The following is a 23,944-nucleotide window of genomic DNA, read 5'->3' on the forward strand; positions in this document are numbered from 1 at the left end:
TTGGTTGCATACCCATTACATAACCTTCAATTTTACTCTAATAAAATTACAATTTCTGGCTTCTTGGCAAAAAATAACAATTTATTGATTGTAACAATTGATTTTCCTAAAAGTCAGGTTAATTCGCGCCCCTGGTGCCCTTTTAGCCGGTGGTAGGGCATGGTACCAGTAATTGTTAGTTGGGGGGTTCATTAGAAGAAGACTTCCGTGTTGGAGTTGAATTTTGACTAAAATTAAACAAATACGTTACGAAAATCAAATATTTGGGTACCTGGGGGTACGGAGCGCTTCGCGCCCCCTTTTTTCCTACAGTCTTGGTGTTTAAAAACAAACAGTCTTTGTTGGCCCAGAGATAAAGAGGCAATTGGTGTGTTCTTATCTAACTCTGATTCGTTATCTTTGTGCTCCCCAATGTGATCATTGCCGTCCCTATATCTAGAAATGCAGGCAACATAAGGAGCAATTTTTGCAATTTGTGGCGGTTTTTACCGATTAATTAGAACAAAATTATAGTCGAACCCAGTGACCCGTTTTATAAGGTTTCGGACTTGAATTAGAGTCTCAGTCCAAGGTTTGCACGGGATTGAAGTCCCCGAAAACTTGTAAACCGTTCCTTGGTCCCCGTAGGCGGCTTGTTGGCGCGGAATTTGGTGCCATTTCCCGAAAACTCGCACTTTCGATAAGTCACCGTCCAGATATTCCACCGAATCCTCCAATTGTTGCATTAACTCACTAGCTACATTCCGTGACAGTAGCAAAAAATAATCCAAACTCAAATTTTCAGCTGTGATTTTTTTCATTTCAAGCTGACAAGTTTCGTCGATTTTTCGCCTTTTACTGGCCATCATTTCTGCGAAAAAATCATAAATGCAGCCCGTGTTTTGCCATTGCTATTAAAAGTTCAATACGAACGAAACCTTCGTTAAGTACGCAACGTGGAAAAAATACAGAGTATTGTCCCCCAAAAATCCTATTTTTTGTAATATTGGCAGCAAGTTCAATGACCCGAAACGTCAAACAATTATTTAAGTTTAATTTCGTAAAATTAATAATTAAATTATTCCGGGCAGTTCAATTAGCGGCCCGGATTCGACCCGGAACGCATCTTTATTGCATAACACCCTCTTGATCGATTACCCTTCGGGGAGCATCCGTGAAAGTAACGGCACTTGCTTTAAGTAAATACGATTTCCTCTTACCCAACGCGTGGTTCGTTTTCCGTGTTTCACGTTATTATATAAACTGTGTGCCAGTGTGCACCTTCTTCGATGGGTTATTCTGGGGCTCTATTATTACAATGTGTCAAAGTGAGAGGGCTATCAATGCGTGGTACCGTTTTCTGTGATTCTGCTCAGTGTAGGTTCCACAGTTTGCGACCATCAGTGTGGTACACGCGCCAGCTATAAACTGCAAACAATTCGCGAGCTTTCAATAAATTTGTTGTGATGAGTGCAATGTGAACTGTTTGCCGAATATTGAACAAAGTTGCAAAGGTATAATTAATCTCCTGTTACGTCCACTGCAATTTGGAACTGACATTAATTAATTGTTTAAATAGGACAAGGGACTAAAATATAAATTTTTTCATTTAATGCTTAATACCTATTTTAGTTCTTGCAAAAAAACAAATTTAGATTTCTTGTTTATTTATTTTTAGTTCCTGGTAGATAATTGACTAGTTAATTAACTTTAATTATTTGAATAAACAGAACAGACTGATGATTTGATTCGGAATATTCAAATCGGAATTTTTGAATCATTTTTTTTATATGAGATCCTGAAAAATCATTTCAAGAGTTACTATTAATAATAATTATTATCATTTTTAAATACAAAAATTAGTTTTTATAACGAATTGCTATGACAGTGAGGGTCAATTCGTGCAAAACATTTAAAAACATTTTGCATAAATAAAATATGGTATTTTTTTGAAAACTAACCATGAAAATAAATAAAAAATTTGAACAGCAACGTTTGCTTCGGAATGGCAATGGAAATAATAAAAAATATTTTTTATTAATAATAAGAAATTGTGAAAAAAAATCTGAAAAATGTTCATAAATAGAAAAAAAAGTATGGACAAAGTTAAATATTATAAAAACTATTTATCAAAACTTATTGAAATTTGGTATAACTTCTGATGTTTATTAAATTTCTATCTCAATTTATTCTTAGGATGCAAGGCTAACTTGATTTTTTAAATGACAAAAATCGTCAAATTTTATATTTTCAAGAAGAGCATTTTTTCTGAGTTCTATGGTGTAATACGTGCATACCTTAATAAAAAAAATCAAACTAATAAAATAAAAAAATGTTAGCCTTGAAAATGTCTTTATCTATCATTGGTTCTTTACTGCTTAAACATTGACCAAAAAATAGGTAAAAGTTAAAAATTCATGTTAAAATAACAATTAACTGAAAAAGAACATAAAAAAAATTAAACACAAAATACATAACTTTTATGCTATAAAAGACGTTCAAAATAATTTCCATTATGGCTTTCTGTGCCCATGACCAAGCAACATGAGAATTTTTTTCGCTCAATTTTACTTAAATGTACCATAAATTATTGCACTAATTATGCTTTTCCAGAAATCCGGAATTACATTTTTCAATTTTTATTTTTATTATGTACTATGTTACATCACTGAATTCACAAAAAAGCAGTTTTAGAAATCATTTATTTTGGCCCTTGGTGCCGTTTAAAAAAATCAAGTTAGCCTTGTATTTTCAAAACAAATGACGATAGAAATTGGAAAAAGCTCTCAGATGATAGAATTAAAACACTTTTAACTGTTTCTTTGTTAAACCGTTCTGAAAATATTTAACAGTATCCATACTTATTTGTTTAGAATTGCTGATTGTAACACGAAATTGATTGATTTTCCCCCGGAAGTGCATAAATACCTGCGGTGGTAACACAAGGAAGCTCCCGGATTTTTCCGGAGCAATAGGTAACAAAGTGGTAACCATGGTGACTCCCCCTTTGGACTATTTTTAACCGCGATTTGTTCTTTGTAGCGCGAAGCGAGAAAATATTTCGAACATAATAATTTTCGATTAAATTTTGCGCTCGTCATCAATCAAATGGAGATGAGTTGTTTATGATCGTGAAACAAAGCACTTTAATTAGATTGGTAATTTATGGTCCGGAATCGAATTTTGTATAAAATGATGGTGTGTGTGACATCAAAGCGGCGTGGTACGGGCGTCACTCATCGACCGGAGTTTTCCTCAATTAGCATGTCACCGATCGCCGGAGCGCATTTTTTAATTGCTTGTAGGTGGTTTTATCGATTCTTGTGTGAGTGACACACAAAAAAATGGTTAAAAGTTTAATCGGCGAAGTTTGGGAGGCGAATCACGATTCTAGGCTGTGTTTGACGGCCAAGACGTGCGAAAAATTCAATAGCGAGGGGAAGGACACAATTTGTGGTGGTTCAAGGGATTTGTGATAAAAATTATCCGCGTTTTAATGCGTTCGTGAACAATACGCAAATTGAACTAATCATCGTAAAAATTGGAATTATGGAGCACCGGAATTAAAACTAAATTTTTCAGGAGCTAATATGGGTTGCAGCGCGCTTATTTATTCATGGAGTTTGTCCTGGGTTATCCTTCTTGCTTTCAACTCTCGACACACACAAGCAGGTGAGTATTTCGCCGAATATCGATTCGTTGCAAAATTCGGTGATGAGTTAATAGAAAAAGTAGCGGCGCTGACCGATCAGTTCCGGATGACCGACAGACCGTACATCCGATCCTTATTCAAAAACAATTCAAACACTAACATTTCGACCCGATTTGACCAGATTCTAAAAGTCTAACTGTTTTAGAAGCGGTCAAATCAAGGGGTCGCTAACTCAAGAAATAATTCAAAAATAATTTCTGGAATCAAAGTTTTAAGAATTTCTGTTCCTAGTAATTATAGTAGAAATTCCAAAATAATTCACATAGTTCTAAGGTTCACATCATAACTTTACAAATAGTTTTATCAACCAAAGTTCTAATAATTCTTAGTAATTACAGTAATTTACGGTTAATCCCAAATTAATTCCTGTAATTCCAAAAAGAATTCTAGTGATTACATGAGTTCCAAAGATAATTTAAGTAATTAATCTGCAACCACATTTTTTTCTTACTTACTATTTGTATCAAAGTGTAAATAACTGTATTTTTTTAATTTTGAAAGTTTTTCTAATCAAGTTACAAAAATTTTATTTATTTTTAATTTTACCTTTTGTTTTTATTTGTGAATTATTAGTCTGAGAGCAAGCAACTTTTTTGAAAAAGATAGACAATTGAAAGAGCTTTCCAACGATAATAAGCTTCATAGGGTTATCTCTAAAAGTTTCGGAGATATTGCTTGATAAATGTTAAGGGTACCGAAAATCGACAAAAATTTCAGAATTTTAAATCTCGTGAAAAACTGGTATAATACAGAAAATGAGCCTCTGAATTCACTGGAACAAACCGTTTTGCTCAACGACTTTTAGTTTTTGAGTTATGAATTTTTTTAAAATTTTAAAAATGGCCATCTTTAAGGGGGGAGGTGTTAACTTTTTTTATTTTCTCAATTACGGCTAAACTATTCGAAAAAGTGGAACGATTTTGATTCTCTCTTATGTAAAATGATCCGGGGAATCGATTGGCGTCGAGAAAATCGCCAAATTCCTAATAGTTTTTTAGTTATGAATTTTTTAAAATCTTACAAATTTTTGCTTTTATTTGCAATTTTCTAGAAAACTATTAGTCGGAGAACAATGATCTTTTTTGAAAAAGATTGATAATTAAAAGAGCTTTCCAACTGTAGTAAACTTCATAGAGTTATATCTAATAGTTCCGGAGTTACATCTTGATAAATGCTCCGGGTGCCTGGAATCGACAAAAATGGCGACAAAAATTGAAAAAAATCATACATAAAAAATCAAAAAAATGGACTTTTATCTCTTTTAAGAGATATAAAAGTCCATATAACTTTGCTAGAGTGAATTAAAAAATTTTTTTTTCATTTTTATGAAAATATTTTCCTTGACCAAAAAAATTTTAAGCAAAAAAATTGAAAATTTTAAATCTCGTGAAAAGCTAATATAATAGAGAAAAAGAGCCGCTGAATTTACTGGAACAAACCGTTTTGCTCTACGACTTTTAGTTTTTGAGTTATGATTTTTTTTAGTGTAAAATTTTAATCGCCTCTGTAGCCGGACATAATAATAAATGCAACTGACCAATTTCACAACATTATTCATAACCAGAGTATTTTTTTTGTCTAGTTATTACTAACACTGTTTTGGCACAACTTTGAAATTACTTGCTTTGGCTTAAAATTTTTACCGTCTTAATCTGCAGTTATTAAGCAGTCACAACATGGTCTTTGTTTGTTTATTTTATTTTTAATAAAAAAAACGTTTTTTGTAACAATGCTAACAAAAAACTGTGTTATTTCAGGCGACCGCTTTCACACAATTTCATTTAAAAGTTATCATCTCGCTCGAGGTTGCAGAATTACATAATTAGCGTCACTTTCTCTCACAATATAATAATAAAACGATGAATATTCTGACGCAACCGAATGCATAATTCTCTTATCAAGCATAACAACAACTAATTAGTCGAAACGTTGTAACTTAACACCTTGGCTACAACAATAGACAATAGTTTGCAGTTACCCAATGATTGCAGGCTTAATCCGGCAGACGCGCGAAGTTTACCCGGAAATCCCGGAATCCGGAATCGACGAATCCCAAGTCTGTTTCGTCGGAGACGTTGTTTACGCCTCCGGGGAGTCGGTTCCGGCCGACCAGCCCTGCCTCAAATGCAAATGCCGGCCGCCCGGAGTCCATTGCGAGACGGTCCGGTGTGCCAAAAAGTCCGGGTGCAAGGCGGTGCATCGGCCCAACAAGTGCTGCCCGGACTACGAGTGCGGTAATCCCGCCAAGCTCCGGTCAAATAAGCCCTTGGAGATTTTTTTTTGAAATTTTTTCAACCCAAACGTTTTTAAATACTTCACAATAACTTACACAAAAAAACACTTATATTCCTAAGGCTTATTTGACTGAACAATTAGATTTTCAAGGCTTGAATAAACTTTTTCAGAATGTTTGCACGAAAATAAAGTTTACGCCAACGGCGAACGCCTGAATTCGTCTTCGGGCAACGAATGCAACGTTTGTTATTGCCGAGGGGGCGAAATTCAGTGCACTCAAGTCTCATGCTACATTCGGACAGATTGCGAGGCTAAGACAGTGCCTGGACAATGTTGCCCCAAATACGACCATTGCCCCCCGATTGAAAACCGAGAAAAAATCACCATTCAGGAGATAATTCCTGAAAAAACGGACAACAACACGAACGAAGTGGAAGCCGAATCGAGCGAAATTTCCGAAGTTTTCCAACAACCGCCCTCAGTTCTACGAATCGGGGATAAATTATTATTCCTGAAAAAGGGCGAACTGGTCCCTGAAAAAAACATCACGACCCCAACCTCCGTTATTACAGTGATTGGGGCCGAAGGGCTCGAACGCGGGGTCGAAGAAAGTGGCGAAACGTCAGCGGCCGAATCTTCGCATATTTTATCGCTCGTGAAGCAGAAAAAACCGACTGATTTTGGCGACATTGAAGTTTATACAGAGAGCGAATTTGAGGCCGAATCAACTTACGATACTTTACTGAAGGAAAGTCCCGAAGTGGAAACGACAACGCGCGAAAATCGGGAGGAAAACGCCACTTTCCCGCTCGACTTGCAACGTTCGATGGAAAGTCTCGAAACGACCGAAGACAGTGGCGAAAACGCCAGTGTTATAGAAACCGAGACAACAACCCAAAATCTCTTGAAACAAGACGTTGAATTGATTAACACGACCGAAATTTCGGCCAAAGTCAAGCGCGAAAACACTGATTCCGTTTTCGCGGAGCTTGAGTTGGAGATCAACTCCACTGAGCGCGTCCAAAGTGAAGACGACGCCAAAAACGAGTCCGAACGTATTTTTAAAGAGCTTCTGGACGAGACTAGCACTCCGAAAACGCGGAATAAAGACGAGAGTTTGGAGCGTATTACTGACGCCATCGCCAAGCTGACTCTAAAGGGCAAAAAGGGGGCTTTCGAGCAAAGTCCCAATATTTTAGGTGTGTTGTCGAATTTTTTCACCGGGAAAAAATGAATGTTGCCATTGTGTGTTTGTTGTTATTACATATCATGCTAGTGAAACGTAATCATGACTTTTTTTTAGAGTATTTATTTATTAATCATGCATTTTTATGTTAGCTGTGTTAATTTATGTAATTATTACGGAAAATAAATGTTTTATTATGAATTAAACGGGTCTGTGTATTGTTGGTTGCATAAGTGCGCCATGAAAATAATTTTAATTTTTGCATTTTTTCCCACTTGAATTTAATTTTTTGCAGTTTTTAGCACTTCTGGCTTCTTTCTAATTTTGAAAATATTATTTCTATCTGTTTTAAAGTCTTCTTACAATTATATTACTAAAAATAGAAAAGTAAAATGTTGCAGGTTGTCAAAAATTTTATGCTCAATCGTGTCAATTTCTATATTACAGGGTGTTGAATAAAAGAGACCATATCATGAAATTAAGCGATCATAACTTTTTATATCATCTTTTATATTTTTTCTTTTATATAAAATAGTTTTTTGTTTTTGTATGCGGCGTTGCCTAATTATAGAAAATTTTTGAAAATGTTTTTTTTATCTTCACTGCTGTAAAAACTTATTTTGTTTTTGAGTTTTGGACGCGGCGGTGCCAAGTTATTGTCATGTTTTTGAAAATGAAATTTTGACGTTTAAAAACCATTTGCATTTTTTTAAGTAACAATCTTCAAATTGTTTTCTTAGTCTTAAACTGGTTTTAGATTGTCATTACCATACGACGTTGCCAAGATATTCAAATTTCTTTCAAACTTTTGACTTTAATTCTTATTAATTAATTTATGTAATTATTATGAAAAATAAATGTTTTATTATGAATTAAAATAATCTTAATTTTTGCATTTTTATTTCAACTTAAATTTAATATTTTGCACTTTTTAGCACTTCTAGCTCCTTCTACAGGGTTATTCACACAAATGACTCCGACACTCCCTTAGGTTAAAAAAATACAGTGAAACCTCACTAACTCGAATTTCCAAAAGAAAGAATGTTAAGGAAAGTTCGAATTAGAGAAGTGCATATTGAAAACTCTCATAACTTGAAAAACGTTAATAAATTTATTCAAATTATTCCATACATTTTTTCTTAAATTATTATAGATCTAGATTTTTTAAATTTCTAAATTGTAAATCACTAAAAACTGTTCTTACATTTGTCAGAATTAAAGAATTTTTTATTACTTGGGAATCCTTGATAGTTCAGTTTTATTTAATTTTTATTTTTGTTTTTTTGAATAAGTCATAAAGTTACTGGATTTCTTTATTCTTATACATTTGAAATATTTAATAAAAAAAATTGTTTTTCTCGATTTTTCAATTCAAATTTTTTGAATATTACCTAATGACCATTAAAAATTTTCAGAATGTAAATGCTTTTGAAATCCTTTATTAAGTGCTTACTTAGTTTTTGAATATTCGTGTACATGTTTAAAATATAAACTCATTTTTTCCTAGATCATTATTACAGTTTTTATTTTATTTACTGACCTCATGAGCTTTGCAAATATTAAAATTTGGCTTTTATTTTTAGAAACAGTTGAGAATTAAAAAATGGTATTTTTTTTCTTGGCGTTTGATAATGAGGTGATTTGATTTTTTGTGTATTTTGAACATTTCTTAATATCAGAATCAGCAATTTTTTTAAATAATTGATCTTGTTTTGAATTTCTACACTTGTTACATTTCTGGCGTTTGTCGGCATATTTTTCCGATTTCCATAAACACGAAGGTAATAATAAGTGTATGCATCATTAGATGAAAAACCGGTTGTGAGCATTGAGAAATCCGAATAGAATTTTTCGAATCAAAGTCAAACATTCTAGAAAATTTCAACTGTTGGCTTATCCACACAGCTCGGTAAAAGCAAACACAGTCCGTGTGAGAATTTCCGGACAATACTTTCATTTGTTATTCGTGACTTAAATAATATGTTTATACCCAGTTAAGCTTTCATAAAAACCGACGTTTTTGCATGGAAGTTTACATCTCTTACGACATAATTACCGTTTGGGAACCTGATGTAACACAACCCGAACAATATTCAAAAATAAATTTGCACAAAAATCGGTTCTAACCTTTAATACCAGTAATTGAATTTGCGGTGTCACAAATTGCAAAATTATTGGCAAACGTATCTGAAGAAGCTCAAACAAAAAATTAGTCACATTCAGGTCATCGCATTTTCGAGCCAGAGAGGGGAGGAGAGATGGAGTTTCTTATATAAATGGAGAAACTGAAATCTATCTTTCATCGTACATTGTGCTCGAGTGAAAGTCGGATTTTGCGATGAAACTTGTGGTTTTTTTGGCTCTGGGGGCCGTTTGTGCCGCCATGCCCCAAAAGGAGGGTGGGGCTTACACCAACGAAGCCATCAAGCAGGCACAGAACACGTTCCTGATCCCCAAAGACGCCCAAATCCAGAAAGTAAGTCCCGATTTCCAGTTGGAGGTTTTTGACCGGGTTTTAGGTGCAAGAAGGGATCGAAATCGGGGCCTATGAGGGAATCCCCGGAAACCAGCGAATCAACTTATTCGAAATTTTGGGCGACCAGTTCCCCACCGAAGTCGTCAACAACTTGCAGCAACAAATCGATCAAGTTGGGCGAAATTAATTTTTTTCCCTTCTAGTCTCTCCCTATTTTTCTTTTCACTTTTCTATCTTTCGTGCACCCCTCAAAAAATAAAAACTGATATTCTTCCACGTAAAGTGCCAATTCTGTGTTAGGTACGTCGATTTGTATATATTTTTTTAATAAAATTTTTTTTTGTAATTTATGTGTTTGATTGACCCCAGCAAGGTGAAAGTTTTGAGTCTTTGTGGCCTTGGCCCGAACTGACTTTCTCTCCCATACAAAATTTCGTGATGAGAAAATAAAACCAATACTTTCGTTATTAATTGATCGGTCAAATAATTGCTTCATCTCAATTATTTATTGGCACGTAAGGAGTGAGGAAGTGTTACGTTGCACGCACGAACTTTCCATTAAAAAATTGTAAATTTCCTCGTACCGGTGACTTTTTTGTAATAATTGTTTGGACGATCAAGGATAAAGAAAGTTTGCCATAACGGAACAAACGAGTTTTCTTATTTGGAAATTTGCCATTTTAGCCAAGTGAAAAATGGCTTTGCAAGGTCATAAACGACTCATCAATCAATAAAATAAAATTGACCAAGTTTTGCAAAACAAAAAATTTAATTTTCAAAATTTACCATCCTCTAGATTTTTTGAAAATAAACGTTTGTTTAAAAAAATGAAGAATAGTAATTTTATTAGCGGTCTATTTGACACCTAAAACGTACTAATTATTAATTAATCAAGCATTTAACACTTTGTAAAAATTAAGGAAAAAACGATCATGTTATTTTAAAATCAGTGTTTTTTATCTGATTTACGCCCCACTGACACACAAAATCAAGCATAAAGGTGTCTAAAGCCGCAAAAATCGTAGTAGTTAACATAACATAATGATTTTAATAAACATGGACACTTCACAAAAAGTAGTTCGGAGGGTGTATTGTTGGTTGCATAAAGTTAGACAAAAAATATCTTTCGAAATGTAAACCAATAATAATAATTGGCGACTGTTTAAAATGCGTCTACTCAAATATTTTTTATTGCAAAACCGATAAGACGCAAAAATAAAAAAATAATACACCATTCTTTCATTCAAGTGCGAGTAAATACTTTCGAAACAATAAGAAAAAAATCAAAACATGTAATTTTGATAGAAAATTGCTTGCAGCAAATTTTAGAAAAATCCACTAAGAAGTTATTAAAGAAAAAAGAAAATAATTTGAGCGTCTCTAGTTCCTTGTCTTTTAATAATATCCTATATTTTTCGATCGTTTAATTTGTAATTTAAACTTTAACCGACCATTTATAATTTATTAAGTGATCATTTATTAACTTTACTAAAATAAAATACTGAGAAAATGTGGGTACTGTCCATAACTTGGTCCATAAAAATATAATACAATTGTAATTATACTATAATTTCTACACATTTTTTTTGATTTATTTTATTCGATAAACTTTACTCGCGAGAAAATAGAGCAATATGTTGTTAAAGAATGCGATTAATACATCCAGGTAATATTTGATATTATAATATACAGTAGGTTTAAATATTTTGTTAAGCTGAAGAGTCAAATAATAAAATTTATTATTTGACTTATTATTAGTTTAGCAATCGCAAAGAAAAAACTGTCTACTCTAATTATAAATTCAAATGATCGGATAGTATTTAGAGCACGAACAAACAATAGCGAGTGAGTGCCTCAACTTTGAGAGCTGTCATTAAAAGTTACAGTGAATTAAATGCAAAAAATGGTGGATATTTAAACTAAAGTGTGATGTTATCTAATTTTTTGACAGTAATTTTTATAATCTATTTATGTAATAACACTTGATGCCTTAAAAAAGGTAGGTGATAAACTATAAAGCAAAAGCCATATAGAGTAGGAATTCAATATTAAGTTCAGAAAAAAAATTTAATGAGAAAGACGATCATAATTATTAACAAATGGTCAAGAAAAAAAATATTAACAATAGTAATAGCAACAATAGTCTTTATTCAAGCTAAACATGCAACAGTAGCATTTACACAAATCTGATATTTTTAAAACTGTTCCGAGGAAATAGCACGCAGTGTTAGCATATCGACAAATTTTGATTTTTTGAAAAAATTTTATTTTTTTAATTAAAAAAAAACAGCTAGAGACTGATAGTAAATTCAAAAATAAGAATTTATCATAGCATTAGGAAACGATGTTATTTAATTTAAAACAAAAAAACATAAAGAAATAATAAAAACTTAAGAACTTAACAAAATAAGTTTGTATTTCGTATTTCCAGATTTTTTAAAATACGATTTCTCAAGATTTTTCAATTTTCGAACACTCTGTATAATTTTCTGGCGATATTTATAACATGGAAATACCTCAAAAGTGCAAAATTTAAATTTTACTAAAAAATTATGACAGTTTCCAAGGTAAAATTTTAAATTTCAAGACAGAGTATTGAAAAAGTTTATCTTGCTCAAGATGAAGTAGGTCTTTAGAACAGAAAATTGAGGAAACTTAATAAAAAATGTAGCAGACAGAAACTAGAATGATTCGACTTTACAAAAGAGAATCGAAAAAAGTGCAGAATAAACAATTAGTTCCCGTAAAAGTGTATTTTTTTCCAATTGTTTGAAAACGCAGTACTGTTATGCGTCGCCACCTGTGGACGAATCAAATTCAAATGACTTGATATAATGTTCAATACAAGTAACGGGACATCTCATAAGCTACGCTGCTGTCGGCTCCAAGAGTGCAACACCGATTAATTGTGAAGAGTTGGTCGTCAATGGGACAACACACAACAGACCGCCGACCAGTTGGACAAGTTTCCTGGATTTCACAGAACTGAAATGTCAATGATTTACCATAAGGGTGCCCCCTTATGGTGCCTTATCACTTTCACAGTAGTGTGCTAGTTTTTGCCATTGATCGATCAATTTGTCGCCTCAATTAATTTTCGCATTTAATTAAAATTCTCAACGGCATTCTTATTTGCTTTTTTCCGCGCAAGCAACGGTCGTGATGATAATCCCAGGCACAAGTTGCGAGTTTAGTCTCCGTAGCGCGTGTCATATGAAGACCTCCAACAGATCAGTTCTTCGGCGGAGCTCCGCCAACATGCCTCGCGAGTGGAGTGGCCTTCCTGTGGCCGTGTTGTGTGCCTTTGGAGTCATTTTTGCTGATGCAGGTGGGCTATACCCAGAGGAAATCACACTCTTTCATTCAGCAAAACACCCAAATAACGATTGATCGTGATTATTTCACATTTTTGGACTCATTAACACGGCTACAAGTCCGTTCAGTTAATTTAATTAAAATTGTGATCTTGTTATCGCACGAATTAGCGTGTGAGCAAAAAAGAATAAAGGGAAATAAAGACAAACGGAAGTTGTAAAATACAATGCAGTTATTTGCTGTAATTTCATCATGCAAGAGGTTTTGTGATCTTCTTCTCAATTTTGATTGTTTCAAGTGAATCTAACCGAAACCAAAAATTAATTTTGAGATTTAATGTGCTGATATGTGCCTTTGAATGTAGCTTGAAATAGTCAAAAAATCGATATTTTTCGAAAAAAAAATGAAAACTCTTAAATCATCAATGGAAATAACATTTTATTAACATTCTCAATTAATTAATTTTAATTATAAGGGAGGAATAGACTTAAGCAGCACTTTTTTTAATTTTTTTTATTTTCTCAATTACGGCTAAATTATTCAAAAAAGTGGAACTATTTTCATCCTCACCTATGCAAAATGATCCGGGGAATCGATTGGCATCTACAAAATTGCCAAATTCCCAATAGTTTTTTAGTTATGAATTTTTAAAATTTGACCAATTTTTGCTTTTATTTGCAATTTTCTCGAAAACTATTAGCCGGAGAACAATTATCTTTTTTTAAAAAGATAGGTAATTTAAAGAGCTTTCCAACGATAATATACTTCATGGGGTTATCTCTGATAGTTCCGGAGCTATTGCTCAACAAATGTTCCGGGTACCCAAAATTGACAAAAATTGCGACGAAAATTGAAAAAATCAAACATCAAAAAATCGAACATATGGACTTTTTTTGGACTTTTAACAACTCTAGAGAGTTGTAAAGGCATATATAAATACGAAAAAGTATGATAGAACGAATTTTAAAAAAAATAATTTTTTCATTTTCTTGAAGGTAAGTGTATTACGCAGGAAATTTTAGCAAAAAAAAAATAAAATTTTTAAATCTCATGAAAAATTCGTATAATACAGAAAATGAGCCGCTGAATTCAATGGAACAAACAGCATTGCTCTACGACTTTTAGTTTTTGAGTTATGAATTTTTTTGTTGAATAAAATTTTTTCCAATGACAAATGGCTACCCTAAATTTAGGCAAAAAATTTTAAATTTTTAATTCTGGTGAAAAATTGGTATAATATGTAAAATGAGACGTAGAATTCAATGGAACAAACCGCAAAGCTCTACGACTTTTAGGTTTTTTTTTTATGAATTTTTTTAGTGAAAAACTTTGATCGCCTCTGTAGCCGGAACCGTTGCCCGGAGCGGCTCCGGGTTTAATCGAAAAAATAGAGAAAATTAAGCGCTATCAGATGATTTTTTGTTCGTTGCTCTAAGTCTTACAGTTTTCGAGAAAAACGCCAAAAAAGGTTTCCATTTTCGCTTTTTTTCAATTTTCAACCGCCAATTACGGCCAAACTATTAGAGTTATCGAAAAACGGATAAATCTAGGAAAACTGATATAAAAAACCCTCGTGAATTCAATAGAACAAACCGCTTATGCTTCACAAAAGAAATAATTCCCCTGAGTTTTAGTTAAAAAAAAAAGATAAATTAAAAAATTAATGACTTGTTCTAGTTTTAGTTATCTTTAACAGTTTGTAAGACTGTGAGATAATAAAGACAATAAACCCACATCCTATTAAGCCTCTAAGCACCTATAACAGGATCGGTCAATAAAACGCGCTAATTAAGAGCAAATAAAACAGCAAATTTGTAACATGAACTAAGGCAAATAATTATAAATTACAACTTTACGTAAACAAAAAAACTACGATCTGAGCGATGAAATCTTGAGATTTAACGCCAGACAACAAGTTTTTGTTTGAAATAATCACGCTTGAAGCTCGTCCGTCAAGGATCATCAAAAATAATTGCGCCCTATCACGCACTCTCCACGATTTTTCTAAAATTGAATGAATAATAATTTTTTGCCCGGTCGTCTGATTCTGATGCCTAACCTGGGACAATATTATCACAAACGTCTTGCTCTTATTACATAACTGTCTGTCTGAAATTTGCAAATGAGGGAGCACAACTGGTTTGCAGGTGTGCGAAAAATCCCGAAATGAATGAATCCGCAATGCCATTGACACTGTTGATAGCGAAACGAAGAGTGAAAACGAACCTTGCTGCGGGTTTATACCGTATTATTGTGCGAATAAACTGCCAAATCGGCGGCGGATGCTCGAAAATGCCGTTAACGGACGAAATTACAATAAAACCCACACAATACGAACTAATTACTGCAATTTTTTCCTAATTAAAATACAGACTAATTCTCTTAAGGCTACTTAAGAAACACCGTTTAAACTAAATTATTTTCAAAATGGCTGAATTTTCAAAATCAGAGCTAAATTTAAAATTTTAATGGTCACCACGTACTATATCACATTTTCAAACTGGGTTAATGCAGTTGTTGCTACAAAAAGTTGTTAAAAAGTCCATTATTGGCCTTTAAATGTTAAAAAATTTATCTTTTTTTTCGTGCTACAATATAGCAAGGTCGGGTTAAAGAGGTTTCACTGTATTTATCTGCAGGTACCTAAGGTACCGCGAGACAGATCTTTGAAATCAAGGCGGCGTGTGTGGCTTTATCGAAATGGATATAAATTAGATGCGCTGACAAGGAACGAGTTTGTGGAGATGGAAAATAATGATATGTTTGCAAAATAAACAAAGAGTGCTTGTGGGTTTACAAACACGACTATTGACTTGAATGAAATGAAAATTGTTAAAAATTGCTAAAAAAAACAACTAAAACATTGGATGATAACAACGGCCTTAAAATAACTAAACCAATCCAAAAATGCAGTGAAAAACATATCTTTCCACTTAAAAAAATTGATAGCGACTTCCGGCATAACCGGAAGTGCCACCATGTTGGAAATTTTCAAAAAAATAAAATAATTAGAACTTTCAATACTTCTAATGTGCGGTATACAGGGTGCTCAAAAACTGGCGCACCAACTCAGTGGTACGTTATTGAGAAGCAAGTGCAGATTACGGGAAAAATGTTGAAAAAATTCCTAAAGTTATATTTTAAAAAATCTGGAGCTACAAACTTATTGTGTTAACTTCTTTAGTTTTCATAATTTTTTTATATTTCTATGTTTCATACCAGGTAATCGTTCCGTAACAAAACGATGAATAATTATTTTAAATTTTACTAACAGATTTTAGCAGTTTTTTTAATTTAAAAAAGTTAAAATTCATCCAAAAAATCACAATGTGTAGATGTGCCAACACTGGGAATTATTTCCTAGGAAACCGTTTCAAAAATAATTTATTTTTATTGTTGCTCAAATTCTATTGCGATCATGACTGTTAGACAACGTTGCCATATATCATTTAGCTAAAATTAGTTATTTATTAATAACTTTAATACAAAGAATTTCTTTACTATTTTTACCTTTATATGTAACCACTTTTCTACCACACACCATTGAGTTGGTGCGCCAGTTTTTGAGCACGCTGTAGATGGGTCACCCCGTATTTATTGAACAAAAATAGTCATTTGTTAAATTCCCAGCCTGCTGGTTCAACTCGGAACTCCACGACGAAGGCGTCGAGGTGTCCACCACCGAGCCTTGCCTCAACTGCACCTGCAGCCGGGGCACGCTTTTGTGCTACTTGCGCGTCTGCCCCCAGCTGCCCAACCCGCCGCCCGCCGGCTGCATCCTCCTCCATCGCTACCACACCTGCTGCCCTGAACTCATCTGCACAGGTAACCGCCCCCAACCTCCCCCAAGTGCTTTTTTTCAATTGCCACCAGACAGTTTTGAAGGCAGCAACGGCTTGGAGGCGCGCTCCGAACCGAACGAGGAATTCGACCTGGGGGACCCCAAGGCACTGGTCGGAAATGGTAATAATGCCTCAACGCAAAGCCATTCATAAATTATCGCGGCTTTTTATGCGGCAGCTTGTGTGGTCAATGGGAGTGTTTATGGGCCGGGATCGGCAATGGATTCCTCCACTTTTTGCGAATATTGCTACTGTCTGAGAGGAAAACAGATCTGTGTTAAGCCCAAGTGTTTGCTTCCGGTTGATGGGTGTGTGCCCATGTATGAGGAGACCAACTGTTGTCCAGTGCACTATAATTGCACGTATGACACACCTAGCACTAGCACCACGACCGTGCAAACCACTCAACTGGAGCTCAATCAAGGTAATAAGGCTTAGAACCGAGTTATTTAACAATAATAGCATTGTGTTTCATTTGAAAAAACAAACGTTTATGTTGTAGCTCATTTCTAAAACACTCTGTATATTTGAAAATAATTTTAAGTAATGCATCTAGGGCCTTAGTAAAAAAATATTTATTTTCCAATTATTTAACCCGCTGTGTAATGGTGCTAAGTTAGCACCGAAATTTTGACAAAAACAGGCCTAACTCCCGAACCCGACCTCGCACACAAATTTCAGTCACATATTCGGAAAGAGGGGGCCAAACTGCACAATTGGTGTTAATTTTGTCGCAATCGAACAACTCAAAATTTTCCAAAATTTTAAAAAATCCAAAATTGGTAAATTTTTTTTATGGTCCGATTATCACGAAACTCGGTATATGGGGGTTTAGGGACCCGCTGAATCACCCCCCGGTGTTAATTTCCCACTTAGATGCACGGAAATAATTATATTGCGAAAATTTCAGGTGGTTGCATGGTGGATGGGGTTTATTACAAAGAAGGGGGCAAAGTTCTCGGAATCGGTTATTCCGTCTGTGATAATTGTTACTGTTTACGTGGAATTTTACGGTGTGAGCCCTTATCATGTGCCCCTCCACTTTTTGGGTGCACTCCGGTGATAAGGCCTGGAGAATGTTGTGCCGCTAGTTACAATTGCAGTAAGTACCACTGATAAAAAAACATGGAAAAAAATTATTTCCCGTAAGGTGGTACCATTGAAATTCAACCGGAACCCAACTACGGCCATTATCCCATCATCAGTAAAGACTACGCAAAATTCCGGAAGGAAGTCCATGACAAGAACAGCGTGACAGTACCAACCATCAAGAACCAACGAACTCATGGCTCGACTCGACATTTCACAGGTCCAGCTTTCAGCTCTAGTACCGTAAAACCGTTCTTTTACAACTCGATTACGACACAAGGGTCGAAAATTTTGCCGAAAGTTGATCAAAATTCGCTCGATGATCGATTAAATCGTAGAGTGGAAACAATTGAAACGACTGAAATGACTTCAACTGTTGATACAACAACCATGACTGAAGTGTTCAGTACTGAAACGACCGAAACGACTGAAAGTGAATCTACGACTGAATTTACGACAACTGAGTCGTTTCCAATCACTTTAAAAACTGTGCTTAATTCGACCGATTGTACGAATTTGAACGAAAAAAGTGATAGTTTTGAACTGGTTGAGACTACGACGCTTCCAACGACTACAAGTGTTGATTTGGAAAAACAGGAAACTGTAATTTTCACCACCAAAATTCATACACAAAATACGACTCCGGCCCTAGATCTTGCTCTCATTTACAACATTACGAAAAGTAAAGATCCGGATTATGAGTATGACTACAGCGAGCCCTCGCTACCCCCATCTCTACCAAATTTAAGGTAAGAAAAAAAAAGGAACCGGAAGTTACTAAATTTTAATTTTCTCAATCACGATTTGAAAAAAGTGGAACTATTTTGATTCTGTCTTATGTAAAATGATCCGGAGAATCGATTGGCATTGAAAAAAATGCCAAATTCCCAATAGTTTTTTAGTTATGAATTTTTTAAAATTTTATCAATTTTTGCATTTATCTGCAATTTGCTCAAAAACTATTAGTCGGAGCACAATAATTTTTTTTGAAAAAAATAGATAATTCAAAGAGCTTTCCAACGATAATACACTTTATGGGGTTATCTCTGATAGTTCCGCAGCTATAGCTCAACAAATGTTCCGGGTACCCAAAATTGACAAAAATTGCGACGAAATGTGAAAAAATCAAACATCAAAAAATCAAACATATGGCTTTTTTGGACTTTTAACAACTCTAGAGAGTTGTAAAGGTATATATAAATACGAAAAAATATGATAGAACGAATTTAAAAAAAAATAATTTTTTCACTTTCTTGAAGGTAAGTGTTATTACTCAGGAAATTTTAGCAAAAAAAAATCAAATTTTTAAATCTCATGAAAAGTTCGTATAATACAGAAAATGAGCCGCTGAATTGAATGGAACAAACCGCATTGCTCTACGACTTTTAGTTTTTGAGTTATAAATTTTTTTGTTGGATAAAATTTTCCACTATGACAAATGGCTACCCTAAATTTAGGCAAAAAATTTTAAATTTTTAATTCTTGTGAAAAATTGATATAATATGTAAAATGAGCCGTAGAATTCAATAGAACAAACCGCAATGCTCTACGACTTTTAGTTTTTTTTTAATGAATTTTTTTAGTGAAAAACTTTGATCGCCTCTGTAGCCGGAACCGTTGCCCGGAGCGGCTCCGGGTTTGGTCGAAAAATAGAAAAAATTAAGCGCTATCGGATGGTTTTTTGTTCGTTGCTCTAAGTCTTACAGTTTCCGAGAAAAACGCAAAAAAAGGTTTCCATTTTTACTTTTTTTCAATTTTCAACCGCCGATTACGGCCAAACTAAAAGAGCTAGGAGAAAACTCTTTTTTCCATCGTAAAGAGCACATCAAAATCTATAAGATAGGATAAGTTTTATTCGATTCTGAGACACTTTTAAAATTGACCATTATGTAGGGTGGTGTTAACTTTTTTTTAATTTTTTTTATTTTCCCAATTACGACTAAACTCTTTGAAAAAGTGGAACTGTTTTGATCCTCACCTATACAAAATGATCCGGGGAATCGATTGGCATCAAAAAAATTGCCAAATTCCCAATAGTTTTTTAGTTATGAATTTTTTAAAATTTTACCAATTTTTGCATTTATCTGCAATTTGCTCAAAAACTATTAGTCGGAGAACAATAATTTTTTTTGAAAAAAATAGATAATTCAAAGAGCTTTCCAACGATAATACACTTCATGGGGTTATCTCTGATAGTTCCGGAGCTATAGCTCAACAAATGTTTCGGGTACCCGAAAACGGCGAAAATCGCGACAAAAATTGAAAAAATCAAACATCAAAAAATCAAACAAATGGACTTTTGTTGGACTTTTAACAACTCTAGTGGGTTGTTAAGACATACAAAAGTCCATAAAACTTTGCTAGAGTGAGTTTAAAAAAATTGTTTAAAAAACATGAGCGTGTAATGTAGGGAAAAAGTAAGAAGAAATAATGTTCCAGAATCATCCCCTTCGTCGCAGCGGACGCCCTCGACTTGGAAAACGAAAAACACAACGTAATCCACCCCCAAGAGCGTGTCACCGATATCTCACACACTTACAACCTGTTCTCACCCCCTGTGGAAACAGAGGGCGGATTCATCCCCAAACAACCCCCGATTTTGGACAATTTGTATGACGAAATTGTCACAACAACAACGACAATTTCGCCACAATTGCGTGAAATTACTTGCATTCTGGACGAACAAGAAATCAATCATGGAGAGTCAATAGTTTCCGAAACAACATGCAACACTTGTGGCTGTTTTTACGGCAACATTGTGTGCCAGAAAACCATCTGTCCTATACCGAAAATCGACTGCCAGAAGTTTTTATTACAAGATCCGACTACGTGTTGCCCACTTTTTGCATGTGGTAAGACCAAATCACCCAATTGAGAATATTTGCGTTAGTCACTTACCAAAAAAAGTCAAAATCTGCTACCACCAATCACTAATACGCAAACAAGGAACGATTATTAACACTTTAAAAACGGCGTTACACAAAAATAATTCAAAATTTTGACCAAAATCACGCTTTGAATTCGGATTTAACAAAACTAGAAGATTTGACAGTTGGCGGAGAAAATTACAAGCGCGGGAGCGCTACCAACCTAACAATACGCAAAAGTTAGTGATTTTAGCGTTTTCAGGATATTTAAAATACGGAATGATTTTTTTTGCGTTTTTCCAGACAATGAGCTCCCGACTGTGGTCCTGGACCGCATGGACTCGCCGGAAACGGTGACTCCGGACCCGTTCCGGGACGTGATCCGAACCGAGCCCGCCCCCAACCTCCAATCGCTGATTGTGGACGTTTTAAAGCGCAAAACAACCACCGAAAAACCGTTCAGTTTGGACAAAGTCTTGCAATTGTTGTTCTCAACCGAGGAAGAAGTTACAACAACGACGAGTACAACAACAACTTCCACAACAACACAGCGACTTTCGACGACCGAATTCGACTCAAATACGGTCGACTCCAGCACTTCAAACGTCGGAATTTTGAAACTGGCGGGCTGTAATATTTACGGAAGGATGTATCGGGTCGGAAGGATAATCTCCGAATTGTCGAATCCTTGCTTGGAGTGCAGGTGCACTGAGACCGGGGTGCAATGTCGGCCTTTGAAATGCTAGATCTCACTCACTTTATACCTAAGAAAGTCCAGCAGAAAGGGTTCAAATCAAAATAATAGTTTTTGAAAAAAATTGCGAAAACGTGGAGTCAACGAATATTTTTCAACCTCGAGAATTAGTTTTACAGACTTTTATTTACATAATTTTACTAAAAATGTTCTTTTGTTTGTTATTTTTTTTATTGAAATTAACAGAGATAAGCTGAGTGGAAGTAGCTAAAGTATTTTGATTTAAAGGCTTAGTGACTGGACTAAAATACGTATTTGTTCACGTATTGTAGTATTAATTTAATTCAATTTAATTTAACTCTCACAACCGCAATCACCTTGACAGGTGCCAAGTACAAATTTCTATTTGCCATGGAACACGTTCAGATATTCTGCCGATATTTCATTACATCTAATTTAGTTTTTAATTATTTTGGTTAATTATTACGTGTGTGATATTGGTCTTGTAGGATTTTTTTACCAAAAATTTAAACGAATTTTTTAATTGTTTTGAGCGGATAATAAGGTGAAAAAATGTAGGTAAACTGTAGGAAATATCAGACAATTTTTATACACTGCAATTTGAGGCTATTCAACCAACTTACGTTTTATGTAATTATTAAAAATAAAAATCAAAGAAATGGTTTTGTGTTTATTCTACTGGCCTTTTTTATTTTATTATTTTTTTATTTTATTGCTCTTAAAACGTCATGGCCACCCTAATATTTAGGTCACCATTGACGGAAATACAAAAATAAGAATTTTTTCGCTTACTTTGATAAGTAAACATAAAAATGTAAGAGTAGAAAATACGTGCAAGTTTAAACTTTAAATGTAAATAAAAAAAATACATACATATTTTGGGGCATATTTACAATTAAACCAAACTAACAACATTCTTATCTTGTTTCATCGATTTTATCACTTTTATCTGGCATTTCGCTTAAAACCGGTGCAATTACTTCATTAAATAAATTGTCAGTAGGTGTATCAATTACAGAGGAGTCATGTCTAACTATTTTCACTCTCCTCGAGAGTGAAATACCTTCTTAAACGCAAGTTTTTTGTTTTTATAACTTTAACTATTTATAGTTGGTTCAGTTTTATTCAAACTGTATGCGGAGTAGATGCCGCATAATAATTGCTCAAATAGTACGACACAAAATCGGGCCTATTTCCCTCCACTTTCGGACATGTTCCAGTAAGTACCTAATTTATTATCACACACAATTTTAATTAATTAAGTTTTCGACCCAAATTTGGTAAATTTTAATTATGCCACCGTCGCAAAAAATCCAAGTGAAATTAACCGACCCCATCGACCCCTTAATCGAAACCGAGCAAGTTTTTATCCCCTTTCCCTTATCACAAGAAGTGAAGAAATCGTCGCAATGGGCCGCTTGGGCAAGAAACACACCTTTCGGTATTTTGTCAGTCAGTGTTTTAGAGGTAAACCAGATTTTTGCATTATTTTTAGCTAATGTTTATGGTAATTCACCAGATAATCTTCTACGCTGCCTCGGATGAAAAAACCCAAAAACTGCTCCGCTTCGAACCGCACAAACTGACCGAAATTTGGCGATTCGTCACCTACATGCTTTTGCACGAAGACTGGATCCACCTGACTCTCAATATTTTCATGCAAGTGCTTTTCGCCTATTTTTTAGAAGCGCGACACGGAAGCGTGCGGATTCTTGTTTTGTACGTGACCGGGGGAATCACCGGAGTCTTGGGAGCGGCCTGTTTTCACCCCGACTTGGTCATTGGGGCCTCCGGGGGCGTGTATGCGCTTTTAATTTCGCACATTTCCGATATTTTTCTAGTAGGTATAAAGCGAGCGAGAAACAACATTTTTGTAATTTTTTTCAGAACTTTGAAACCTTGAATTACAAAATCTACAGATCTGCGTGTATCGGAATAATCGTCATTTTCGACATTATCTACAACGTGTTACATGCCAATTTTAAAAAGGAGCCTTTGATATCGTGGGGGGCCCACATGATCGGGGGCCTCGCAGGCCTGTTTTTGGGTCTAGTGCTCTTCAAGCAAAAACCGTCAATTGCACGCACACGGAGATTAGTTTTATTTTTGGTGGGTTTATTACTTTACGTAATTTTATTGATCTCGCTTGTAATAATAACCGTTCAGATTAAAAAATGTACTCCGAAGGATGCCATACGCAAGCGGTATGTTTATTTTTGCTGATATTTTTTTTATAACGAGTGTTTGGCTATAAATGTGCGGTAGCAAAGTAAAGCGTGAAATTACACAACTTATAGATGTTTGCGGCTATTTTTAGACGTTGGTTTTGTAAAAAAGTGAAAAATAAACGATTAAACAAACTGCTGCTTACTTGGTTGCACGCTCATCACAACACCACTAGCTCAACTGAGATTTTTTTAACGTTTTTAACACTTAAATCTGCGTTTTCTCGTTCTTTTTTTATATCTATACAAATATGTGTACGTTTTAAGGTATATTTTTTACGTTTGTTTTAGAGTTTATAGTAT

The 23,944-nt window shown here is 34.5% G+C and overlaps 5 protein-coding genes across 8 annotated transcripts; 4 read left to right on the forward strand and 1 right to left on the reverse strand.

The window, feature by feature from the left end:
- Positions 1–23,883, reverse strand: LOC662784 (DNA oxidative demethylase ALKBH2). 3 transcript variants are annotated; one of them, XM_008200306.3, is made up of 4 exons: positions 23,788–23,883; positions 490–850; positions 272–435; positions 1–227 (listed from the first exon to the last, which is right to left on the reverse strand). In XM_008200306.3, the coding sequence occupies exons 1-4, from the start codon at positions 23,801–23,803 to the stop codon at positions 82–84; spliced, it is 687 nt and encodes a 228-aa protein (XP_008198528.1). In that variant the 5' UTR covers positions 23,804–23,883; the 3' UTR covers positions 1–81. The 3 variants fall into 3 exon arrangements, with proteins under 3 accessions (XP_008198528.1, XP_064211280.1, XP_008198529.1); XM_064355210.1 differs by lacking the exon at positions 23,788–23,883 and adding an exon at positions 20,733–20,910; XM_008200307.3 differs by lacking the exon at positions 23,788–23,883 and adding an exon at positions 1,200–1,339.
- LOC662750 (uncharacterized protein) lies at positions 1,355–7,318 on the forward strand. Its single transcript, XM_968830.5, has 4 exons — positions 1,355–1,493; positions 3,562–3,651; positions 5,683–5,925; positions 6,097–7,318. Exons 2-4 carry the CDS (start codon positions 3,570–3,572, stop codon positions 7,158–7,160), a joined length of 1,389 nt encoding a protein of 462 aa, XP_973923.1. The 5' UTR covers positions 1,355–1,493; positions 3,562–3,569; the 3' UTR covers positions 7,161–7,318.
- LOC662721 (uncharacterized protein) lies at positions 9,402–9,934 on the forward strand. The gene is made up of 2 exons (XM_968802.5): positions 9,402–9,588; positions 9,632–9,934. Exons 1-2 carry the CDS (start codon positions 9,451–9,453, stop codon positions 9,773–9,775), a joined length of 282 nt encoding a protein of 93 aa, XP_973895.1. The 5' UTR covers positions 9,402–9,450; the 3' UTR covers positions 9,776–9,934.
- On the forward strand, positions 12,783–22,077 carry LOC662691 (mucin-2). Of its 2 annotated transcripts, none has more exons than XM_968774.4 (8): positions 12,783–12,916; positions 16,534–16,728; positions 16,777–16,866; positions 16,924–17,169; positions 17,656–17,847; positions 17,896–18,583; positions 20,274–20,686; positions 21,005–22,077. In XM_968774.4, the coding sequence occupies exons 1-8, from the start codon at positions 12,802–12,804 to the stop codon at positions 21,445–21,447; spliced, it is 2,382 nt and encodes a 793-aa protein (XP_973867.4). In that variant the 5' UTR covers positions 12,783–12,801; the 3' UTR covers positions 21,448–22,077. The 2 variants fall into 2 exon arrangements, with proteins under 2 accessions (XP_973867.4, XP_008198533.3); XM_008200311.3 differs by having other exon boundaries at positions 16,789–16,866.
- Positions 22,475–23,776, forward strand: LOC662659 (protein rhomboid). Its single transcript, XM_008200312.3, has 4 exons — positions 22,475–22,635; positions 22,680–22,883; positions 22,936–23,256; positions 23,304–23,776. Exons 2-4 carry the CDS (start codon positions 22,710–22,712, stop codon positions 23,637–23,639), a joined length of 831 nt encoding a protein of 276 aa, XP_008198534.1. The 5' UTR covers positions 22,475–22,635; positions 22,680–22,709; the 3' UTR covers positions 23,640–23,776.
- Positions 23,884–23,944: the final 61 nt, after the last annotated feature.

Source organism: Tribolium castaneum, chromosome 2, assembly GCF_031307605.1.
Source record: "Tribolium castaneum strain GA2 chromosome 2, icTriCast1.1, whole genome shotgun sequence".
Classification (NCBI taxonomy): domain Eukaryota; kingdom Metazoa; phylum Arthropoda; class Insecta; order Coleoptera; family Tenebrionidae; genus Tribolium; species Tribolium castaneum.

Bases quoted from the DNA above. Each gene is read 5' to 3' on its own strand.
- LOC662750 (XM_968830.5), top strand. From the start codon at position 3,570: ATGGGTTGCAGCGCGCTTATTTATTCATGGAGTTTGTCCTGGGTTATC. The intron at 3,652-5,682 runs GTGAGTATTTCG...CAATGATTGCAG, and splicing joins CTCTCGACACACACAAGCAG to GCTTAATCCGGCAGACGCGC. The intron at 5,926-6,096 runs GTAATCCCGCCA...AAACTTTTTCAG, and splicing joins CTGCCCGGACTACGAGTGCG to AATGTTTGCACGAAAATAAA.
- LOC662721 (XM_968802.5), top strand. From the start codon at position 9,451: ATGAAACTTGTGGTTTTTTTGGCTCTGGGGGCCGTTTGTGCCGCCATG. The intron at 9,589-9,631 runs GTAAGTCCCGAT...ACCGGGTTTTAG, and splicing joins AAGACGCCCAAATCCAGAAA to GTGCAAGAAGGGATCGAAAT.
- LOC662691 (XM_968774.4), top strand. From the start codon at position 12,802: ATGAAGACCTCCAACAGATCAGTTCTTCGGCGGAGCTCCGCCAACATG. The intron at 16,729-16,776 runs GTAACCGCCCCC...AATTGCCACCAG, and splicing joins CCCTGAACTCATCTGCACAG to ACAGTTTTGAAGGCAGCAAC. The intron at 18,584-20,273 runs GTAAGAAAAAAA...ATAATGTTCCAG, and splicing joins CCATCTCTACCAAATTTAAG to AATCATCCCCTTCGTCGCAG.
- LOC662659 (XM_008200312.3), top strand. From the start codon at position 22,710: ATGCCACCGTCGCAAAAAATCCAAGTGAAATTAACCGACCCCATCGAC. The intron at 22,884-22,935 runs GTAAACCAGATT...GTAATTCACCAG, and splicing joins TGTCAGTCAGTGTTTTAGAG to ATAATCTTCTACGCTGCCTC. The intron at 23,257-23,303 runs GTAGGTATAAAG...AATTTTTTTCAG, and splicing joins ACATTTCCGATATTTTTCTA to AACTTTGAAACCTTGAATTA.
- LOC662784 (XM_008200306.3), bottom strand. The intron at 436-489 runs GTAAAAACCGCC...CTGCATTTCTAG, and splicing joins AATTTTGTTCTAATTAATCG to ATATAGGGACGGCAATGATC. The intron at 228-271 runs GTACCCAAATAT...GTTTAATTTTAG, and splicing joins GAAGCGCTCCGTACCCCCAG to TCAAAATTCAACTCCAACAC.